This window comes from Bufo gargarizans, chromosome 9, assembly GCF_014858855.1.
Source record: "Bufo gargarizans isolate SCDJY-AF-19 chromosome 9, ASM1485885v1, whole genome shotgun sequence".
Classification (NCBI taxonomy): Eukaryota; Metazoa; Chordata; class Amphibia; order Anura; family Bufonidae; genus Bufo; species Bufo gargarizans.
The window spans coordinates 118004146-118027426 of NC_058088.1; the positions used below are offsets into that span (position 1 = coordinate 118004146).

General features: G+C 46.3%; 1 protein-coding gene across 2 annotated transcripts in view; it reads right to left on the bottom strand.

The window, feature by feature from the left end:
* Positions 1 to 16442, bottom strand: part of DLG3 (discs large MAGUK scaffold protein 3) — a 370064-nt gene extending 353622 nt beyond the window's left edge. For both annotated transcript variants that reach the window (XM_044268852.1, XM_044268850.1), the window contains exons 1-3: positions 16305 to 16442; positions 15915 to 16046; positions 13593 to 13684 (exon numbers count right to left, since the gene is read on the bottom strand). In XM_044268852.1, coding sequence (XP_044124787.1) covers positions 13593 to 13684; positions 15915 to 16046; positions 16305 to 16335 — 255 coding nt within the window. In that variant the 5' untranslated portion in view covers positions 16336 to 16442. The remainder of the gene's footprint in view (positions 1 to 13592; positions 13685 to 15914; positions 16047 to 16304) is intronic.
* Between the last annotated feature and the right edge of the window lie 6839 nt (positions 16443 to 23281).

Below are 23281 nucleotides of genomic sequence, written 5' to 3' on the forward strand. Positions count from 1 at the left end.
CCCAGCCGCCACTGCATTTACCCAATGTGCTGTTATGTAGATATAATGTCCCTGACCGTGCTTACTGGTCCACGTATCCATAGTGAGGTGCACCTTGCCACAGATGATGTTGCGCAGTGCACACCTGATTTTGTCCCCTATTTGGTTGTGCAGGGAAGGGATGGCTCACCTGGAAAAGTAGTGGCGGCTGGGCATGATGTACTGTTGGACAGCTCCTGCCATAAGGCCTTTAAAACTCTCCGTCTCCACCAGAAGGAATGACAGCATTTCAAAGGCCAGTAATTTTGAAATGCTACCGTTCAGGGGCAGGGATCGCGGGTGGGTACTTCCTCTTTCGCTTCAGTGTTTGGGAGATGGAGAGCTGAACGCTTCCGTGGGACATTGTGGAGATGCTTGGTGACCCAAATGGTGGTGTTGCTAGCAGATCCTCTGTTTGCGGGGTGGCAGGTGGCACTGTCACTCCAGAGGTGGATGAAGAGGCTGAGACTGCAGCAGAAGAGGAAGCAGGAGGTGCCAGAGACCTTTCTTGGTTTTTGAGGTGTCTACTCCACTGCAGCTTGTGCTTTGCACTTAAATGCCTGATCATGCAGGTTGTGCTCAGGTTCAGAACATTTATGCCTTGCTTCAGGCTCTGATTGCACAGCGTGCAAACCACTTGTGTCTTGTCGTCAGCACTTTGTCTGAAGAACTGCCACGCCAGGGAACCCCTTGGAACTGGCTTTGGTGTGCTCGGTCCCTTGCTGCGGTGGGAAGTAGCAGGCTTACTGTCTAGGGGACGGCCGCTCCGCTTTTGCACCCTGCTCCCTCTTCTGCTGTGCTGGTGGCTCTGTGCGACCACCTGCTCTCTCTCTGAACTACACAGATCACTCGCATGACCTTGATTCCATGTGGGGTCGAGGACCTCATTATCCTCGACATCATCTTCCACTCAGTCTTCACCCCTGCCCTCCTTGTCTGCACACTTTTGAAAGCCCCAGCAGTTGGGACCTGTGTTTCGTCATCATCCGAGACGTGCTGCGATGGTCCTCCCATGTACTCCTCTTGAAAGATAAGTGGTTGGGCATCGGTGCACTCAATCTCTTCCACTTCTGGGGCAGGGATAGGTGGATGGCCCCGGGAAACCCTGCTAACAGAGTCATCAAAAAGCAGAAGAGACTGCTGCATGACTTGGGGCTCAAACTGCTTGGCTGATTTGCAAGGGGGTGAGGGGAAAGATTGATGGACATCGGCTGCAGGTGCCAACTCTGATCTTTCAGCAGGAGACTGGGTGTGAGACAATGTGAAGGAACTGGAGACACTGTCAGCAACCCAATCTACTATCACCTGTACTTGTTCTGGCCTCACCATTCGTAAAGCCGCATTAGGCCTGACCAAATACCGCTGCAGGTTCTGTCGCCTACTCGCACCTGAGAAAGGGATTTCACTTGTGTGTGTAGCTGGCACAGATCGAACCATGTCCTCTCCCTGCAACAGCAGCACAATGACCTGGGCCACGCTCTCCTTATATTTCTCAAATTTAGAATCTTGCTGTAAATGGGTGTTTTATTTCTAGCAGAATAGAACCACAGTATGTAAAGGGTGTATCTCACACGTACAGATGTAGACTAGGCCAAAATTTGAGATTTTTGCCCAAATTGGTTGTTTTATTAATAGCAGAATAGCACCACAGTATGTAAAGGGTGTATCTCACACGTACAGATCCAGACTAGGCTTCAATTAAAGATTTTTGCCCAAAATGGATGTTTTATTAATAGCAGAATAGAACCACAGTATCTCATTGGTGTATTTTACAATGACATATGCAGCAAAGGCTGCAAAATTAAGTTTTTTGTCGAAAATGGGTGCTTTAAAAATTGTAAAATTGTGTATTTTGCACAAAAAGGGTGGGTTGTTTTTTTTACCCAGAAAATTATAGCTGCATTTCTAGCTTAAATTGCACACTGAGTAATGCGGCAGAAGCCCAAAATGAAAATTATTGCCAAAAATTTGTGTTTTTTCAAAGCCAGAAAAGTATTGAAGTATTTCAAATCAGTTTTTATCAATAACAGATGCAGAAAGGGCTACAATAGAACAGAATATGAAAGCTGTATATAACACTTGAATTTCACATGTGCAGATGCAGCAAGGGCTGTATAATTATGTATTTTGCCCAAAAAAGGTGTTTTTAAAAACCCAGAAAATTATAGCTGTATTTCTAGCTTAAATTGCACACTGACTAATGCTGCAAAGGCATCAGATATAGGATATTGCCAAAAAATGGTGTTTTTTTAAAACCAGATTATTATTGCAGTATTTCAAGCTTGGATTTCAATGTCACAAAAGCACATAGGCAGTGCTGGCGCACTGAGCTTGCATGAAATGGCCGCGGCCGCCCACCTAACTAACAGACGGATAAAAGTTATTTTTCTCTGTCACTGGGCTCAGGGCAGGGTAAAAATATTGTGCACTGCACCCACACAACTAAATCTATGTAGATCGCTGAGTTCAATTGGAGTTCTGATAACAGATTCTGTCCTATTCTCTCCCTCACAGCAGCAGCATCCTCTACCTACACTAGTAACAGCAGAGTGACGTGCAACTGCTACGTGACTCCAGCTTTATAGAGGTTGGGTCACATGCTGCACTGGCTAATCATAGCCATGCCATTAGTAGGCATGGCTGTGATTGTCTTCTAAGGCCAGACAGTTAAACGCTTGTTGATTGGCTGCTCTGCAGCCTTTCAAAAGCACCAAGAAATCGCTGAACACTGAACTCGAACTTTTACTGAAATGTTCGAGTCCGGGGTCCAAAAATCCTAAAGTTCAGTACGAACCCGAACTTTACAGTTCGGGTTCGCTCAACCCTAGTGTGACGTAACCACGTCGGAGCGCACAGTGACGTCATTGCGCACCTTCCGCAGGTCCCATTCAGTGAAGAGAGAAGAGACTGCTCACCGCGAACAAGTGGATAAGGTAAGGTTTTTAGTTTTTGGGTAAAATCAACAAAAAACATTATTTTACCAGGGGGCCTACATGGGGGACATTATTAAAGCTGGGGACAGTAAAAAAAAAAATCCTACACTACGGGGGACATTATTTTTAATACCATCCTGTGGGTGTTCTCAGATCGGTGGGTCTAGAATTAACTGCCAATCAAATTCATCAATTTTTCATGTCCGTTTTTAACGGACATGAAAAACTGATACTAAACGGACATTAAAAATGGACACGCGGCCAGAAAATGGATGCACACAAAATGGCCGTGAAAAACTGACAGTGTGTCTGTTTTTAACGGACGTTTTTTTTCACTGTTATGTGTATGTAGCCTTACTCTCACATTATGTCTGCACCCTCTGTTATCAAGATCCTCTACATGGCACTGTAGGTCTTGTAGATGGTGGAAGTGAGTTCCAGATTGTTCCTGCAAGTTGTGTACTACTGTTCTAGATTCATTATGGTCGTCCTCTAGTTGGTCTAGACTCTGTCCTACAGAGTGCACTTCTCTCTGTATAATGGCTATTTCTGCCCAGAGGGTGTCTTTGACTTCAACTCAAGGAGTGGAAATCCTTTTTGGTAAGAAGTTGTTTAATTTGAGACCACCATTCCACTGGTGCAGAGAGGTCTGGAGACCGAGAGGAGTTGGAGGACGATGTGGACCCGCTTCTGGATGGAGACCTAGAGTGCAAGACTCTGGAGATATCAGAGTATTCCTGGCCCTCTGTATGTCTGGGTGTCATTTTGGGCTGGGGGATGCCTTTCCCCGGTTTAGAAGTGCGTTGCGGCAGAGGGCTCTTCTGTATGGGACCCTCAGGGAGAGGTAGGGAAGACCCTTGTATCATAGAAGAAGGTATAGGTGCCTCACCAGGTGTTATCGGCATATGAAAGCTTCCCCGCTGTAAAGCCCCAATAGTATTGGTTTTAGTAGGACCTACCTGGCCTAGAGCAGGAGCTTCTGTTGGGCCGTGTGAAGCGGAGTCCTCCGGATCGCATCTCATTTCATCAGCTGTACCTAAAGGAGTTGTCGATGCCTCGCCAGTAGAAGTCGGGTGGAGGATGGAAAGGAGGCATGATCGGGTCTGCTCGGTGGTCTCGTGATCCTGTGTGGCATCAGTGTTTGAGGTCTCCGCTTCAGGGCTTAGCAACCAGCGCTCCTGAAGTGGGCTTGCCAGTGTCTGTCTCACATCCATGCATGGAAGCGACGCAGGAAGAGTGTGGCGGTCTTGTAGTTGCGTGCTGTCCTCCAAAGGACTTTCCCGCGCAGAGGTCGTCGAGCAGAATGGTGAAGAAGGCAGCGCCATCTTGGATGCATCCGTCAGGCTAGGAGGTTCTTTATACAGAAATGCATCCATAGTGAGCGACGCAGGTAGGGAGAGTTGGTCTCACCCAAGTGTAGGAGGTTTACCCATCCCTCTCTTCCCCATAATAAGCCGAAGCGCTAAAGTAAGGTGCTGAGGAGCCATTCAGAGAGGGAGTACACAGATCACACGTCAGTCTCCATTGACTTCCGTCGATATCCCCCCCACCCCCCTGTATTTGCTTATTGATGTAATGATAAAACAATAAACAGATTTTTTTTTCAAAACTATATGTCAATGTTTTGTACCATTTCAACCTAGTTTGCCATTTGCCCTTCCCTATTCTATGTAAAACTGTTGACTATTTTGTAGAACCAGTATACTTATGTCATCTTGCCTGATCATTAGTTGAAAAAAATTCTCCTCTAAGCTATTAAAGCCTCATTCACGTCAGTGTTCCACGTACGTGTGCAGTCTGTGTTCTCCACAAACAGCACACGTACCCATTAATTTTAATGTGTGTATTCACACATCAGTTTTTTACCACAGTCCGTGGGTCTGTGTTTTTAGCTTGGATGCATGCTCTATTTTGTCCCTGTTCATGGATCCATTGCGCCCATTATAGTCTATGGGTCCATGAAAACCACGGATTCCATCTGTGTTTCACGGATCATTAGAAAAAGATGCTTTTAAAATTATTCTTCAGCTATGCAGTCATCGCAGTGAAACACTGAGCATATCGCTAGGATATGCCCCCATTGTCTTATAGGTGCAGGTCCCACTGCTGGGACCCGCACCTATATCAAGAAAAGAGCCCCTAGCAATATGCCCCCATTGTCTGTGATGCGAATGTCCCTTTAAGTCTGATTTGCAATACCCCAGAAGGACTACTGCAAAGGGTTACTTACTACACTAAGAGTTAATACTATGTTATTGAGTTAACGGTTGTGATTTATTAAAGTGTATGCACTTAATAGTACTGTATAAACAATTAACAAATTACCCAGAGATGGACTGGGTCCACCTCGTGGTTAGTTAGTGAGTCTAATCTGAGCAAAGCAAGAGAGTAGATGCATGTGAAAGCTCCTGCTATCTAGGCCCAAGTTCAACTCTACTACCAGAGTACCCCTGAGAGGAGGAGATAAGAAGGTCCAGAACCTTATCTAGGCCATGCATTGGATTCAGACAGCAAGGTATTACACTTGTTTATGGCAAAAAGACTTTGTTGTTGTGGATTGTAAAAGCATCCTATTACACTGGCCATCCGTATCTAAAATCTGAACACCTCAGCTCGGAAACTGCAGAAGGAGTTATAATAAGAACCTGTTTGCATGCCTGTGGTTCTGTGGAGAGACTGAAAAGTGCCTTTAGATAGGGTAACCACTTTCATAACCTCCAAAAAGAGAACACTATACCCGGGAAACTGTAATCTATATAACCAGCATTATAGGACATTACAGAGAGGAAGCATAAGAGAGGAGTACTACAACCCCCCACATGTCCAGGTCATTATTATGTGATATCAGAGGACATTTCATGGAAGAGGTATAACATGAGAAGACTACAACTCCCAGCATGTCCTGCCTGATATAATGTGATAGCAGAGCAGTACAGGCAGGAGTTATAAAGGAGAGGACTACAACTCCCATCACGTCAAGGCTGATATTATGAGATATCTGATGAAGGTAGGGGATATAAGAGGAGAGACCTACAACTCCCATGTTTAGCGTGATATCTGATATCAGAGGACCTTACAAGGAGGGGGTATAAGAGGAGAGGACTAAAACTCCAATCAAGTCCAGGTTGTAATTATGCGATATTAGAGAACATTACAGGAATGAGGTATAAGAGGAGAGAACTAGTGATGGACGAACATCGGCTGGGACGTTTCGTGAACGCGTGTTCGCAGCGGGCCCCATTCACTTTAATGGCGGGCGAACCTGTAAAACCTTTAGGTCATATTTGCAGCCACCAAATACTTACTAGAAGTGCACAAATAGTCCCACAACATGGACAGTGACATACCATAGAGGATCAATGGCAAAAATTTCCACAAAAAATATGTATTTTAATCAGGGCCCATTTTTATGCGTCTTAAAGGGAAACTCTCAAAAATGTGCCCTGCTGGAGCCTAGGAAAGTTTTATTTTAGGCCACGTGAGTACAGGCCCCAAAAATTAGGCATTCACCTGACAGAAAAGAACAAGTGATTATGTTGCTGGAGGTACATTAGGCAGTCACTGGATACCAATTTTACTGTAGGTCAGTACAGGCCCCAAAAATTAGGCATACACCTGACAGAAAAGAACAAGTGATTGTGTGGCTGGAGGTACATTAGGCGGTCACTGGATAACAATTTTACTATAGGCCAGTACAGGCCCCCAAAAATTAGGCATTCATCTGACAGAAAAGAACAAGTGATTATGTGGCTGGAGGTATATTAGGCAGTCACTGGATACCAATTTTACTGTAGGTCAGTACAGGCCCCAAAAATTAGGCATACACCTGACAGAAAAGAACAAGTGATTGTGTGGCTGGAGGTACATTAGGCGGTCACTGGATAACAATTTTACTGTAGGTCAGTACAGGCCCCAAAAATTAGGCATACACCTGACAGAAAAGAACAAGTGATTGTGTGGCTGGAGGTACATTAGGCGGTCACTGGATAACAATTTTACTGTAGGCCAGTACAGGCCCCAAAAATTAGGCATTCACCTGACAGAAAAGAACAAGTGATTATGTGGCTGGAGGTATATTAGACAGTCACTGGATAACAATTTTATTGTAGGCCACTGGAGTAAAGGCCCTAAAAATTAGGCATTCACCTGACAGAAAAGGCCTTTTATGCCACTGTATATACATAAGACAAGGACCATTCTTTGTTCTTGATGGTGGCGGATATGTGTGGGCTGGCATGAGGAAATTCAATTACACGTGGTCATCACAGGTGTTGAATTCCTCAGAGATTCATGACTCATTCATTTTTAGAAATGTGAGGTAGTCCACACTGTCGTGAGCTAGGCGAGTGCGCTTATCGGTCACGATTCCCCCTGCTGCGCTGAATGTCCTTTCGGACAGGACACTCGATGAGGGGAAAGCCAACAGTTCCATGGCAAATTGTGCCAGCTTGCACACCCAGTAGTCCAGGGGTTCCCCGCTTCTCAGAGCGTCCATATCGGCTATTAACCTGATGTAGTTGGACACCTGCCAGTCTAGGCATTCCCTGAAGCTGGATCCGGAGGGCGGCTGTCGATGGGTTTGCTACAAGAATGATCTCATATCCGAAGTGACCAACACATCTTCAAACTGCCCTCTTCTTGCAGGCACGGTAGGATTGGTACAGCACCTGTTTTCGCTGTGGGTGTAAATTCCTCTGCCAGCGCCCGCAACAGCAGAGTACAGCATCCCTTGCAGCCCTCTGTGATGCTGGTAACATGTCCACCATTTTGTGTTTGTACTGGGGGTCTAAGTATGTTGCCACCCAGTACTGTTCCTTGCCCTTTATGCTTTTTATACGGGGGGTCCTTCTTCAAACACTGGAGCATCATGGTCCCCATTTGCACTAAATTGGAAGAGGTGGAGTGCCCTGGCTCCTGCTTATCGCCCAGGAGAATGTCGTCCTCGGTCTCCTCCCCCCAGCCACGGACAACACCAAGGATCCCCAAAAAGTTTAAAGTCCCCCTCAAAGCCTGCTCTTCTAGCTCCTCCTCCCCTGAGCCACCATCCTCCTCTGACTCCTCTTCAGACTCCTGCTGACTTGTCTCAGATGGAGTAATTCCCCCTGGGAATTCATTCAGCATTGCGATTTCCTCATCTTCCAGCTCCTGCTCCTCGACGGCTTGATCAATGACACGACGCAATGAACGCTCCATAAGGAAGGTATAAGGTATGATATAACTGATGGCGCACTGGTTGTGACTGACCAGTTTGGTGATCTCATCAAATGGCCGCAGAAGTCTGCATGCATCACGCATGAGCAGCCACTGGCGTGGTGAAAAGAAACCAAGCTCCCCAGAACCTGTCCTGCTGCAGAGTTCAAACAGGTAGTCGTTAACGGCACGTTGCTGCTGGAGCAGCCTATCAAGCATATGCAAGGTGGAGTTCCAGCGCGTCGTGCTGTCACAAATCAAATGTCTGACGGGCAGCCATGGCCGTGTAAGATCTTCTAAAATGGCCAGAGAATTTCCTGGCCTGCCGCAAGACGTCCTGGACCCCAGGGTATTTGGCAACGAATCGCTGCACGACTACGTTCAGGATGTGTGCCAAGCACGGCACGTTTATCATTTTGCCCTGTTTCAGCACGCTCAGCAGATTGGCACCGTTGTCGCACACCACTTTACCAACTGTTAAATTGATGTGGGTTAGCCACTAATCGGCCTGTGACTGCAGAGCTGAAAGGAGTGCAGGACCGGTGTGGCTCTTGGCCTCCAGGCACAACAGCCGCAGCACAGCATGGCAATGTCTCATCTGGCACATCAAATAGGTTCTGGGGAGCTTGGGGGGTGCAGCGGAAGAGGCGGTAGCAGTGGAATAGGAGGAGTCAGCTGAGAAGGAGGCGGAGGATGGAGTAGGAGGAGGAGAAGAGGCAGGCCTGCATGCAATACATAGCGGTAACACCAAATCCACACGGGTGCCACGGGTTACATGTTTGACGGCCGTCAGAAGATTCACCCAGTGGGCAGTAAAATGTATATACCTTCCCTGCCCGTGTTTGCTAGACCACGTGTCTGTGGTCAGATGTATCTTGGCACCGACACTGTGTGCCAGAGATATATTTACTTGCCGCTGAATGTGGCCATATAGCTCTGGGAGAAATATTTCCTTCCGGGGACCTTCCATTGTGGTTTGCCAATGGCCACAAAGTTTCTAAAGGTCTCTGAGTCCACCAGTTTATATGGCAGTAGTTGGCAGGCTAGCAGTTCCAACAAGCTAGGGGTCAGCCGTTGGGCAAAAGGGTTATCCGGCATCATCAACTTTTTACGCTCGAACATTTGGGCCACAGAAGCCTGCTTTCTGCCAGATGAACGCGACGACAGCACGGTGGAAGGTGGAATAGAGGACAAATGGGAGGAGAGGGGAGAAGGAAGAGAAGAGGCAGGACGTGGAGTGGCAAGAGTGTGGCTTTGTGGGTTCTGACGGCGTTGCTCCTCGGTGATGGGAGGCCAGGTGCCTTCTTAAGGCGTTCGTCCCTAGGTGAGTGTTGGGCTTACCGCGACTTATGCGTTGACAGCACAGGCGGCAACACTATTGTCTGCAGCTGACACGTTAAAAAAGCCCACACTGCAGAGCCATGTGCTGGTGTCCTGGGAGCGCAAGATGTGACTGTGAATGGTGGATGGCTCGCTCCGGATACATTTGCAGTCTGCTTTTTGCCTCCTGTGCACTGTGAGTTCTGCCTGCTTCTCCTCCCTATCTGCTGCTCCGTCTCCCCCTCTGAACTCTCCTCCTCTTACTCTCTTGTGGGCACCTACGTGACGTCCATCGACACGTCATCATCGTCACCTTCACCATCACTGACATTAGAGATCTCTGAGTAGGCAGCAACAACGGGGACCATCCTTCTTGGGCTGATCTGGGCACTATCGTCAGACCGCTGGGTGGCGGCCGTTGTTACCTCCACTTCCTCATCCAATGCCAAGAATGGCTGGTAATCGGTAAGGTCTGGGAATGGATGGGAAAATAATTCCTCTGACTCGAGTGGAGGGGCTATGGCGGTAGTGGTGGTGTCTTTGGGTGTGCACACAGCAGCGAGTGAGGAGGGTGCAGATACAGAGGATGAGGAGGGTGCAGAAGCGGAAGGCTGAGTGAGCCACTCAACCAACTCTGGTGCTTCCTTTGACATAATCGCATGCACCTTCTCCAACTTCCCACTTAGACTCCGGCCTTGTGCACCTGCCCGACCCCTACCACCCCTACGGAACGGCCTGCCTCTTCCTCTGCCTGTCATTTTCAAACTGACCCTCTGTGCCAAAAAAGAGCAGTATTTATGGAAGCGGGTATATCGCAGGCCTCAATCAGTATTTGGTGGAAGCTGGTATATCAAACCCCTTAATCAGTATTTTGTGGAAGCAGGTATATCACACCTGTTGCAATTAGTATTTCCAATAGCGCTTGTCCCTCTATATACCTGCGGTATTGCAGCAGAATCACACACAACTGCTGCACAATACAAATGCACTATATACTTTCTATGTTAGAAAGTATATTATAGGTATATCACACACCGCAATCAGTTTTTTGGGGGGCAACAGGTATTTCACACCAGTTGCAATTAGTTATTCCAATAGCATTTGTCCCTCTATATAGCTGCAGTATCGCAGCAGCACCGCACACAACTGCTGCACAATACAAAATGCACTATAATATATTGAATGTAAAATGGCTGCCAGATCGGGTTCTGTTATAGGGTGGGGGTGTGTCCATGTGCTGAAACGTCTCAATTGGCTGTCCTGTCCCACCTGATATGTGTCTTGGGTCAAATTTCAGCGCAATGCAAAAGAATATGGTGCATGCGAACATCGCCATATGTTTGCATGTTTGGAGAATCGCAAACGTGCAAAGTTCGCTGCTAAACGACCACCGGGCGAACCGCAAGGCCATCTCTAGAAAGAACTCCAACTCCTAAAATGTCCAAGTCCAAGCCATCTTTAGGTAATATCAGAGATCTTTGCAGGGAGAAAGTATAAGAGAAAAGAACTACAACTCCCAGCATGTCCAGGTCATTATTATGGGATATTAGGGGACATTTCAAGGATGAGGTATAAGAGGAGAGAACTACAAGTCCTAGCATGTCCAGGCTGTTATTATGGGATATTAGAAGACATTACAGGGATAAGGTATAAAAGAAGATAACTACAACTCCCAGTATGTCCAAGAAGGTATTATGGGATATCAGAGGACATTTCAGTGAGGGGGTATAAGAGAAGAGGACTACAATTCTTAGCATGTCCTGGATGTTATTATGGGATATCAGAGAACAATTCAGACAGGGAGTATAAGAGGGGAGCACTACAACTCCCAGTGTGTCCAAGCCATTATTATGGGAAATCTGAGGACAATACAGAGAGGGAGTACAAGAGGAGAGGAATAAAACGCCCAGCATGTGGGGCTGGAATTATGAGATATAAGAGGATATTTCAACAAAAATGGGGTATAAGAGGAGAGCACTACAACTCCAGCATGTCCAGGCCGATATTATGGGATATCGGAGAACAATTCGGAGAAGAAGCATAGCATACCTTCCAACCGTCCCGGATCCGACAGGACAGTACCAGATTTCAGTGGATGTCCCACGGTCCAGATATGGGGGAGGTAAGTGGCCCTGGAAAAAATACTAAAAGTGGCCCTGTTTTGTAATGGGATCCGAAATGATGGAAGGCAGGGCCAGCAATACAATATTGTGACACATTATACCACCTTAACAGAGCCAAATACCACAGTCCATCACAAAATACTGCTAGCAGCAAAAAGTACATCCCCAGAAACTTCCACTGGCCGGCTGTGAGAAGGGCTCAGGCGGACCCCTGGGGCATCGGCCCACCGGGAAATTTCCCTGTAAGGTCTATGGCCAATCCACCCCTGCAGCTGCCTGTACTGATGAAGCAAGAGCCATCCATCGGATCCCTGCTCCATCATTCCTCCCACTGTTGGTGCTTCACACTGCAGGTCTGGACATGGGGCAGGACAGGGGTGGGGCAAGAGCGGGGCCGGAAGCTCCATGTATCCTGTTGTTGTTGTGGCTGCTGCTGGGGAACAAAGTGAGTATGTGGAGTTTTTTTTCTTTTTTTTTTACTGCTTGTGAAGGGGGCACAACTGGGCATATTACAGTGAGGGGAACATCTGGGCATATTACTGTGAGGGGACACAGCTGGGGATTTTACAGTGAGGAGCACAACTGGGAATATTACTGGGAGGGGGTCACAGCTGGGCATATTACTGTCAGGGAGCACAACTGGGCATATTACAGTGAGGGGGACACAACTAAGCATATTACTGTGAGGGGGCACAGTTGGACATATTACTTTGAGGGGGGCACAGCTTGGCATATTACAGTGAGGTGGCACAACCAGGCATATTTCAGTGAGGGGTCACAGCTGGGAATATTACAGTGATGGGGCACAACTGGGCATATTACTGTCAGAGGGCACAGCTGGGCATATTACAGTGAGGGGGCACAGCTGAGCATATTACTGTGAGGGGTCACCACTGGGCATATTACTGCGAGGGAGCACAGCTGGGCATATTACTTAGAGGGGGCACATAAATGGGCATAATACTGTGAGGGGGAACATATCTGGGCATAACTACTGTGAGGGGCACAGGTGGGCATATTACTGTGAGGGGCACAACTGGGCATATTACTGTGAGCGGTCACCTATCTGGGCATCGCTATGGTGAAGGGACACCTATCTGGGCATCGTTACTCTGAGGGGGAACATCTGGGCATAACTATTGTAAGCGCGCAGATATCTGGGCATAACTACTATGAAGGAGGCACATATCTGGGCATAATCTGTAAAGGGGCACAATGGTGGGTGGGATTAGGTTTTTAGTTATGTTTTGGGTGGAGTTAGAGGAGTGGCCTAATGCTGAAAAAAATGTGCCATGGCGCGCTTTGCACATCGTACATAGTGTCCCTCTTCCTTCTTTTCTAAAGTTGGGAGGTGTGGTATAAGAGCAGAGAGCTATGACTTCCATGATTTCTGAAGCTCCTTCAGCTCTTGCACCACAGCAAATTATAGTGTCTGCCCGGCAGTGCCCCCACCCCCTCTTGAGAATCCCGGACAGTTTGGTAGCATAAATCCAGCCAGACATTTTTTTAGGTCCCAGAAAGAGGACATGTGCAGGAAAAAGAGGATGTATGGTCACACTACTAAGAAAGAGAGGGAGTTCTACAACCACCATCATTGTTTATGTCCATATGCTGCTATTGGTAAAGGTTTACACTGTGACATATCTTGGAACTTTGCTGCTTTACTGCCTTGAGTACTACTACTCCCATCTTCACTACAGTAAAGAAAAACCTTATTTATTACAACCTTGCCTGTTCATTGACTCCACTATATATCAGCTAGCCCTCTACAACAGCCCTTCTGCCTTGCACCCTACCAAACCATCTACTATCAAGGAAACCCAAACTACCACCAGGCAGGAGCCCCAATATCAGAGTGTGCCCTGAGGGAATAAAAAGTGTGCCCTCCAGTCACTGCACAGCCCTAGGGAGTGCCAGAGTTTTAATCTGTGAGCACTAGCACCACCCTCTAAGCCACAACTACCACTCCCATCCTTCACACACTCCCCGGCAGTCCGCTGCAGATTACCTGTGGGTCCACCTTTGGTGGATCTAGGCTCAGACTCTCAGTCACATCACTGAATGAAGAATTCAGCATTAATTCATAACACTCTTGTATGTCTGAAAAACAAAATGTAGGAATATCACATCAGGTTAGTAATGCACACAACAAATCATTTGTAACTTCAGCACTGGAGCGGACGGGCCATAGACCCTACACGAAGATATCCCGGTGGGTCAATGCCCAGGGAGCCGCATGAGAACTCTTCACAGCTGCTGGACAGGTACATAGCGATCTAATGCTCTCAGCATTTATTAATGCTAGGAGCATCAAGTACTTACGCACCTGGCTGGCAGAAGACAGTGCCTTCCTGAATTCAACTGCACTGTGGTATTTGGTTCTGCTGGGGCGGTATTTTGTACTGCACTACATTACTGCTGGCCCCGCCTACTTCTGTTGTCCCTGCCTACTTTTGGCTTGTGTTGGCCCTGCCTACTGTCAATTTGGCCTACAACACAAGGCCACTTTTAGTTTTTTTTTCAAGGCCACTTTAAGTTCCCAGTCCACCCCTTGCTTCAGGACTGTGATCGCAATTGCTTTTGTATTGTATTGTATTGTGCGCTTTACCCCTATTTTGTAAGTCATTGTACAGCACTGCAGAAATAGAAGTGAAAAGCATATAGTAATAGTAAATAAATGAGAGAATGATAGATTTTAGGTGGTTGATGGCCTGAGATATAAATTTCAACCTGCAGAACTTAGGGTATGACCATAAGGCGAGGTGTGACAGCGCTACGCTGCAGTCATGTACCATGCGACTGTATGAGCCACAGTGGGCTCTAACCTAATGGAGACTGCACCAGTCAGTTAATGGCCATGCAGCATCTTTAATACCCCAATGCAGGCTGACTAAACAATGCTGTCCTTATTAGTTTAATGACGCCTGTACAGCTGTGTGATACAAAACCACTGCGCAGCTACGTCACAACTTAACCTCGACACATCCACACTGTGCGGTCGTACCCTATCAGCATTGGAAGTTCTGCTAGGTGCCTACATTGCAGATTCTGTCAAAAATGCCAGACAAAAGATGACACGGTATCCTGCACTATTTTGTCCATTAAAATGCCCGTGCATATGATTGAACCCCGGTGGACATATTACAGTCAATAGGGTCAAGTGGACACCGCTCATGTCCAGAAGGTGTTGGATCTGCTGCCTCCATATTATTTTGTTGTTCTGCTCCTATTACAGAGAGAATTAATAACACTTATGTGAACACAGTCTACAAATGACTGATCAGCATAGCATGGGCAGGGAGACTAAGGCTGGGCGAGCCTGGCACTGGATCAACATTTACACAGCAGCTTTTATTTAGTAAATGTTTGCTATGTTAACTGCTGCTGCCATCCTGCAATACTGTCTTACAATATCACAAAGTATTTTGACTATCATGCCTCCCTTGTTCTCCTGATCCCTTCAACTCCCCCTCCCTGGGAAAATAACTCTGAATTCTTCAACCATAAGATTGCAGGAAAATAACCCTCAACCTGTTATGCAAACTCAGGCCATTAACCTATATAGCCATGTTTAACCCTTACATCACTATCTATCTTATCGTTGCGGTATTGCAGATCATACCTATTTAAAAGGCAGCTAAGAGTAACGTACACTATATTACCCACAAATATTTTTCAGTAATAGAAATACTTTAGGTAAAGTAGTGGTCATGGACGCAGACCACTGAAGAACACTAGAATGTGTCACCTATACTTTTTTGACAGTTTTAATCCAGATAGTGACACATATCTTTTTCTAACCTGATTTTATTTTCAGATTTTTTATTGTTTATTTTATTTCCTGAACATGATTATAGGGGAAGCGGTTTTTCAGTTCACTGTGCAGATAGGTGGAGTAGATAAGCTGTGACCATCACCTATTGCGAAAAATGGATCCTGTTTAAACTATAGGTAAATTGTCATTGTAGTCCTGCCTGTGATGATAATGAGATGACTGCTTAAAAGTGACCTCTACAGACCAGGAAGTGGAACCTATTTTTAGTGCAAAAACTGCAGGCATTTAGGATTTTTTAGAATCTAGATAGTGACATGGAAAATAAAACTAACCATCAAAAATTATTTTAAAATATGTTTAACATAAAAACAATAGGTCATTTTCTGATGACACATTCCCTTTGAAACTGTACAGCAAATGCACTGTAATGTAGGGTGTAGTATACTGCTGTATATGTTGTGTTCCTTCAAAGATATAGTACATATACATTACATACAATCTTTAATTATTGTCATACATCATTGTTTCAAAGATGAAGGTAAAACTTTCTCATACCAAGAAGAGCCTGGAAGAGGTCACTTCTCAACATGCACGTCACCTCCTGGAGGGAATCTCTAAGCATCTGCTGTCCAGAAGCAGCGAGTTTGGCTTGGTAAGAAGAGAGCAGGTGCAGAGCTCTTTCAGTATCTGGGGATCACACGAGTTACATATCATGGATTATTGTACCTATCAGTACATAGACAGTGGCGCTTTTAGGGTACGGCCACATGGTCTCCTGATGCAGTTTTGGAAACCAAAATCAGTAGTGAATTCAAAAAAGAGAAGTGGTATCTGTCCTTTATACTTTCTCAGCTTTTCTGATCCTTTCCTGATTTTGGCTTTCAAAACTGCATCAGAAAACCTGACCGTGCCACCAGGTAAAGGAAATTGAGAAAAGTACCTTACCTCTTTTGGGAGACATGTGGGCGTTGTTCATGACACCTGAATACTGTGTTAACTTTCCAGGTGTTTAGAAATGAGGTGTATATCTTCTTCTAGAAGTTACAGTCAGCACCGGAGCTGCTTCCCTGCCTGCAGCAGATCCGCTTGTGGGAAGTTTGTTTAGAGAAAGTAGGACAAAGTGCAACTACAAGCACAATGATCTGGAATTATTAGGCAGCGACTGCCCTGAAAACACACTGTCACACATTGAAAGTCAAGACTCAGCCAGTTATGATCCCTAACCACTGTATACACATTGTTGTACTCCGACGCTAAGGTTATATTATTGCAGTGCTAACAGTGCTGACTGGCAGAATTACATGACTTCTTTTTTAGAGCCTGAGAAAAACAAAACCAATCATATTTAAGGTTGCAGTTTAATAAAACCTTTATTAGATGTCCATAAATGGTTAACCTATTGGCACTTACAGTGTGCACTGCACCAGCCATCTGCCTGAACTTTGGACTGATGATGAAATGCTCATATTTTTATTTTAGCACAAATATCAAAATGGAGCAACTGATAAAAAATTAAAATAAAAAAGACTTTCTTCTTTTTGCAACTGGTTTTGATCACTGGTATTAAAGATGCGAGGGACACCACCGGCTTAAAGGGGTGTCTAGTTTAGAAAGTCAATTTTCAAATGCCATTTTACAAAATTTTGAGTTAACAGAGGGAGCTCTCCCCTTCAGGACCTTTATTTTTATTATCTACTTGCAGAAGGACCCGGCTTCGCACGGGTATATTTAATCTATTTCATTTAAGGTTTCTGTGTGTCCTTAAAAAATATAGACAGTATCCCCCATAACAGTGACCCCACCCCTTTAACAGTGAACTCCACAGTCCCCCATCCCTTAACACTGATCCCCCCCACAGTGCCCTGCCACTTTAAAATGGGAACTCCACAGCAGCCCATCCCCTTAATTTTCACCTCCGGTGCCTGTCCCTTTAACAGTGATATCACAGCACCCTACTCTCTTGGCAGTGACCTCTTCAGGTGCCCGCCCCCTAACAGTGACCTCCACAGTGCCCACCCCTTTAGCAGTGACCTCCACAGCTCCAGCCTTTTTAACAGTGACCTCCACAGTGCCTGCCCCTTTAACAGTGACCTCCACAGTGTCCACCCCTTTAATAAGTGACCTCCACAGTGCCCGCCCCTTTAATAACTGCCCTCCATAGTGCCCGCCCCTTTAATAGCAGTGACCTTCACAGCGCCTTCCCCTTTAACAGTGACCTTTACAGTGTCCACCCCTTAATGAGGGACCTCCACAGTGCCCGCCCCTTTAACAGTGAACTCCACAGCTCCCGTCCGTTTAATAGTGGCCCCTGCCCCCCATACATGTAACAGTGAAGTTGGGCCGTCATATGTCATATGGCTGAATACTTAAGGACCTGCAAACTGCTAAAAACTGTGATCAGTTGTTATGGCAACCTGGAGTAGGACCTGCAAGCTTCTATTGGCTGATAAGGGACATGTGACCGTGTAAATAGCAGTTTGGATTTAAGTGAAAGGCTTGCTGGCTTCTGTTGGCTAATGCATTTTTTGGGAATATCTCAGGAACGGTACGTCTTAGAGAGCTGAGATCCGGTCAAAAACCTTCCCAGACACCTGATGTACCTGTGTGCCCAATTTGGAGAAGATTGGTCAAGTCATTTGGTCGCTCATTAATAACGTCCAAATAGACAGACAGATGTCCAGACAGAAACTCATTTTTATATATATAAGAGACTAGCATAAGGACCCGACTTGGCACGGGTATATTTCATCTATTTCATTTTATGTTTCTGTGTGTCATAAAAAAGATAGCAACAGTTTCCCCCATAACAGTGATCTTGTCACCACCAGACATCTGGGAAGCTCTGACAGATGCCTTTCAGAACCTCCTCCTTGAGGTTCCTTTGTTTTGCTTTCATTTTCTCATCTCGTTAGCCTCTCTCAGCTGTCATGTAGTTGCACTGATTGCATGCCTTTAAATCCCTCCCCATAGTGCATCAGTTTGCGGTTTATATTACTTCCTGGAGTGTGTGCATGCTGATCCTACTTCAGATTCTTCTACAAGATAAGTTTTGTTCATTCATTTGTGTTTTTCTGTTTGCTGGATCCCAGGTGACCCTGACTCCTTCCGTATCTAGTGTAGGGAGCCAGTGGTCGTGTCCCCTCACTATTATAGGGTGTTCAGGTGTTATACAGTCGAAGTACGAGGATATGTGATCATCTACCATTGGGATTTTCACATAGGCTGAGCAGTAAGGGAGAGAGCCAGGTCTGATGCAGGGCTCTCCCTTTTTGTTCCTTAGTTTTGGATCCAGTCAGTCGTATATTCATTTTGTGTTTTCTTGTTTCCTGTACACCTTCTGTGACATTATAAACCGCCAAAACCGTCTCAAGCATGAATCCGGTTTTAACCTTGATTGACCGCATGCAGGGTCTTTCACTGGAGGTAGCATATCTCCGGACAACTGTCTCTCAGTTTGAGGTGACCGTTTCTGCTTGCGTTCATGGAGTTTGTTCTGAGCCTAAGATCTCGCTCCCGGATACGTTCTCCGGGGGTAGTGAGAATTTTGTTCGTTTTAGAGAGGCTTGCAAACTCCATTTTTGCCTACTTCCCCATTCCTCTGGTGATGAGGAACGGAGGGTGGGGATCATCATATCGTTGCTGAGGGATAACGCTCAGTCCTGGGCCTTTTCGCTGCCGGTGGGGGCACGGCCCCTCCGTTCAGTGGATGAATTCTTTTTAGCCCTGGGTCAGATATATGATGATCCGGATCGTATTGCTCTGGCTGAGTCTAGACTACGTCTTTTATGTCAGGGTAAACAATCCGCAGAGATATACTGTTCAGAATTTCGGAGATGGGCAGCAGATACTGGTTGGAATGATGCTGCACTCCGAAGTCAATTTTGCCATGGTCTTTCAGAGGGATTGAAAGATGCATTTGCCTTTCATGAGAGACCTACCTCCTTGGACTCGGCCATGTCTCGGGCCGTTCGTAATGACAGGCGTCTTAGAGAGAGAGGAGAGATCACTCCTTCCTGTCATACTCAATCCCAGGACAGTGCGGCGGTCTCATTCAGTGCACAAGGGTCTCAGTCGCTGTCAATCCCTTCTGAGCAGAAGCCCATGCAGCTGGGGTTGATTGCCTCTGACAATAGAAGATTCAGCCCTCATGGGAAGGTTTGTTTCTGTTGTGGAGGTATAAATCATTTGGCAAATGTTTGTCCCTCTAGGAGATTCAGGCAGTTTTTTTTGGGAGTAATAAAGAAACAAAAAGAAAAAAATCCTTTAAAAATGTTCCATCTGTTACCATTGGCAGGGTTGAGGCGGAAATTGAAGGTTTTCCGTTTGCTTGTAGTTCCCGTTTTGTCCTGCCTGCCAGGGTGGCGCTAGAGAGCAAGAACATTTTTTGTGACATTTTTGTAGCTAGTGGAGCAGCTGTCAATCTCATTGATAATCAATTTGCTATAACTCATGGTTTCCAGGTATGCACCTTGGGAAAGGATATTCCTGTTTTTGCTATTGATTCTGCTCCACTTTCTCAGAAATCATTAAAGGGCATAGTTCACAATATCCGTTTGATTGTGAGTGATGCTAATGTTGAGGATGTGTCATGTTTCGTCCTTAGCGGGTTGCCTACTCCTCTAGTGTTGGGGCTACCTTGGCTCACTAAACATAACCCCACCATTGATTGGCAAGCGAGGCAAATAAATGGTTGGAGTGACTTTTGCAGAGAGAATTGCCTCACGACATCTGTTTCTGAGGTTTCTACTAAGACTGTACCATCTTTTCTCTCTGAATTTTCAGATGTCTTCTCTGAGAGTGGTGTTCAGGACTTGCCCCCGCACAGGGAGTACGATTGCCCTATCAATCTCACCCCAGGCGCCAAGCTGCCTAAATCTCGTTTATACAATCTCTCCCAACCTGAAAGGGTCGCTATGCGTGCTTATATCTGAGAGTCTGAGAAAGGGACACATACGACCCTCGAAGTCACCTGTTGCCGCTGTTTTTTTCTTTGTTAAGAAAAAAGATGGTTCTTTAAGACCATGTCTGGATTTCAGGTAGCTGAACAGTATCACAATTCGTGACCCTGATCCGCTTCCTCTGATCCCGGACCTGTTTAACCAGATTGTTGGGTCTAAAGTTTTTTCCAAGTTAGATCTAAGAGGGGCATACAACCTGGTCAGGGTCAGAGAAGGAGACAAATGGAAGACGGCCTTCAATACCCCTGAGGGCCATTTTGAGAATTTGGTTATGCCTTTTGGTTTGATGAATGCTCCAGCCGTTTTTCAGCATTTTGTGAACAGCATTTTTTATCATTTAATGGGGAAATTTGTATTAGTGTATCTGGATGACATTTAGATTTTTTCTCCTGATTTCAAAACTCATAGGGAACACTTACGTCAGGTCTTGCTCATCCTGCGGGAGAATAAATTGTACGCTAAACTGGAGAAATGTGTGTTTGCGGTTCCAGAAATCCAATTTCTGGGGTTTCTTCTCTCCGCTTCTGGTTTTCGCATGGACCCCGAGAAGGTCCGCGCTGTGCTTGAGTGGGAGCTTCCTGAGAATCAGAAGGCACTGATGCGTTTTTTGGGCTTTGCCAATTATTACAGGAAATTTATTTTGAATTATTCCTCTGTTGTTAAACCACTCACTGATATGACTAGAAAGGGGGTAGATTTTTCCTCCTGGTCGGTAGAGGCGCGTAAGGCCTTTTCTAATATCAAGGAGCGTTTTGCTTCCGCTCCCATCTTGGTACAACCTGATATTTCTCTACCCTTCATAGTTGAGGTTGAAGCTTCTGAGGTGGGTGTGGGTGCGGGTGCGGTCTTGTCTCAGGGTCCCTCTCCTGCCAAATGGCGACCGTGTGCCTTTTTCTCAAAGAAACTCTCCTCCGCAGAGAGAAATTACGATGTGGGAGATAGGGAGTTGTTGGCCATCAAGTTGGCTTTTGAGGAATGGCGCCATTGGCTAGAGGGAGCCAGACACCCTATTACCAGTGTTTACTGACCATAAAAATCTGGCCTACTTGGAGTCAGCCAAGCGTCTGAACCCGAGACAGGCCAGATGGTCTTTGTTCTTTTCAAGGTTTAATACGATACTGTCCTTGCTGGGCACCCGGGGGCAAGAGCCACAGTGGATCTCATCGCTCGGAGATTCTGGTGGCCGGCGCTTCGTAAGTCGGTTGAGGGTTTTGTGGCAGCCTGCAAGACCTGCGCTCGTGCCAAAGTCCCTCATTCACGGCCATCAGGTCCTCTCCTTCCCTTACCCATTCCTTCCCGTCCTTGGACACATCTGTCCATGGACTGCATAACGGACCTGCCTCGTTCCTCGGGGAAGACTGTGATTCTGGTGGTGGTGGACCGTTTTAGCAAAATGGTGCATTTCATCCCTTTTCCTGGCTTGCCCAATGCTAAGACGCTGGCGCAGGCATTTATTGATCACATTGTCAAATTGCATGGTATTCCTTCAGACATAGTCTCTGATAGGGGCACGCAGTCTGTTTCCAGATTCTGGAAGGCTTTCTGTTCTCGCTTGGGGGTTCGGTTGTCATTCTCTTCTGCTTTCCACCCGCAGTCGAATGGCCAGACAGAGCGTGTCAATCAGAATCTGGAGTCATATCTGCGCTGTTTTGTGGCGGAGAATCAGGAGGATTGGTGTTCTTTTTTGTCCCTTGCTGAGGCTGCTTTAAATAACCGTCGTCAGGAGTCCTCTGATAAGTCACCATTTTTTGGTGCATATGGGTTTCATCCGCAGTTTGGGACATTCTCTGGAGAGGGGTCTTCTGGTTTACCCGATGAGGACAGATTCTTCTCGTCTTTGTCATCTATTTGGCAAAAGATTCAGGATAATCTAAAGAGCATGAGTGAGAGATATAAGCATGTGGCGGATAAGAGACGTGTGCCTGGTCCGGACCTGAATGTTGGTGATCTGGTGTGGTTGTCTACTAAGAATATCAAATTGAAGGTTCCCTCCTGGAAGTTGGGTCCTAAGTTTATTGGGCCTTACCAAATCTTGTCCGTCATCAATCCTGTTGCCTACCGTCTTGATCTTCCTCAGACTTGGAAGATCCATAATGTTTTTCATAAGTCCTTATTAAAACCTTATGTCCAACCCATTGTACCCTCGTCTTTGCCTCCTCCTCCGATTGTGGTTGATAGTAATCTTGAATTTCAGGTCTCTAGGATTGTGGATTCTCGTGTTGTCCGCGGTTCTCTTCAGTACCTCGTTCATTGGGAGGGTTATGGCCCTGAGGAGAGGATGTGGGTCCCAGTGACGGACATTAAGGCCACTCGTCTCATCAGGGCTTTCCATAGGTCCCATCCTGAGAAGGTGGGCTCTGAGTGTCCGGAGTCCACTCGTAGAAGGAGGGGTACTGTCACCACCAGACATCTGAGAAGCTCTGACAGATGCCTTTCAGAACCTCCTCCTTGAGGTTCCTTTGTTTTGCTTTCATTTTCTCATCTCGTTAGCCTCTCTTAGCTGTCATGTAGTTGCACTGATTTCATCCCTTTAAATCCCTCCCCATAGTGCATCAGTTTGCGGTTTATATTACTTCCTGGAGTGTGTGCATGCTGATCCTACTTCAGAGCAGGGGCGTCGCTAGGTTAAAACATTCGGGGCCTGGGCCCCGGATGTTTTGTCCCATGCCCCGAATGTCCTGCCTGCCTGCTAGATGCAACTGTATTGCCGTACACAGAACGGCAAATACAATTGAATCTTATACTGGGAACAGGCGAAGGACCTTTGGTGACATCACAGGCCATGTGATCAGCAAAACAGGCTGTGATAGGATGACCTGGATGATGTCACCATCCAGGTCATCCTATCACAGCCTGTTTTGCTGATCACATGGCCTGTGATGTCACCAAAGGTCTTTCGCCTCTTCCCAGTTCAGGATTGGACCGGAGTCAAGAGGAGAAGGAGCCTAATAGTGATGTCTGTAC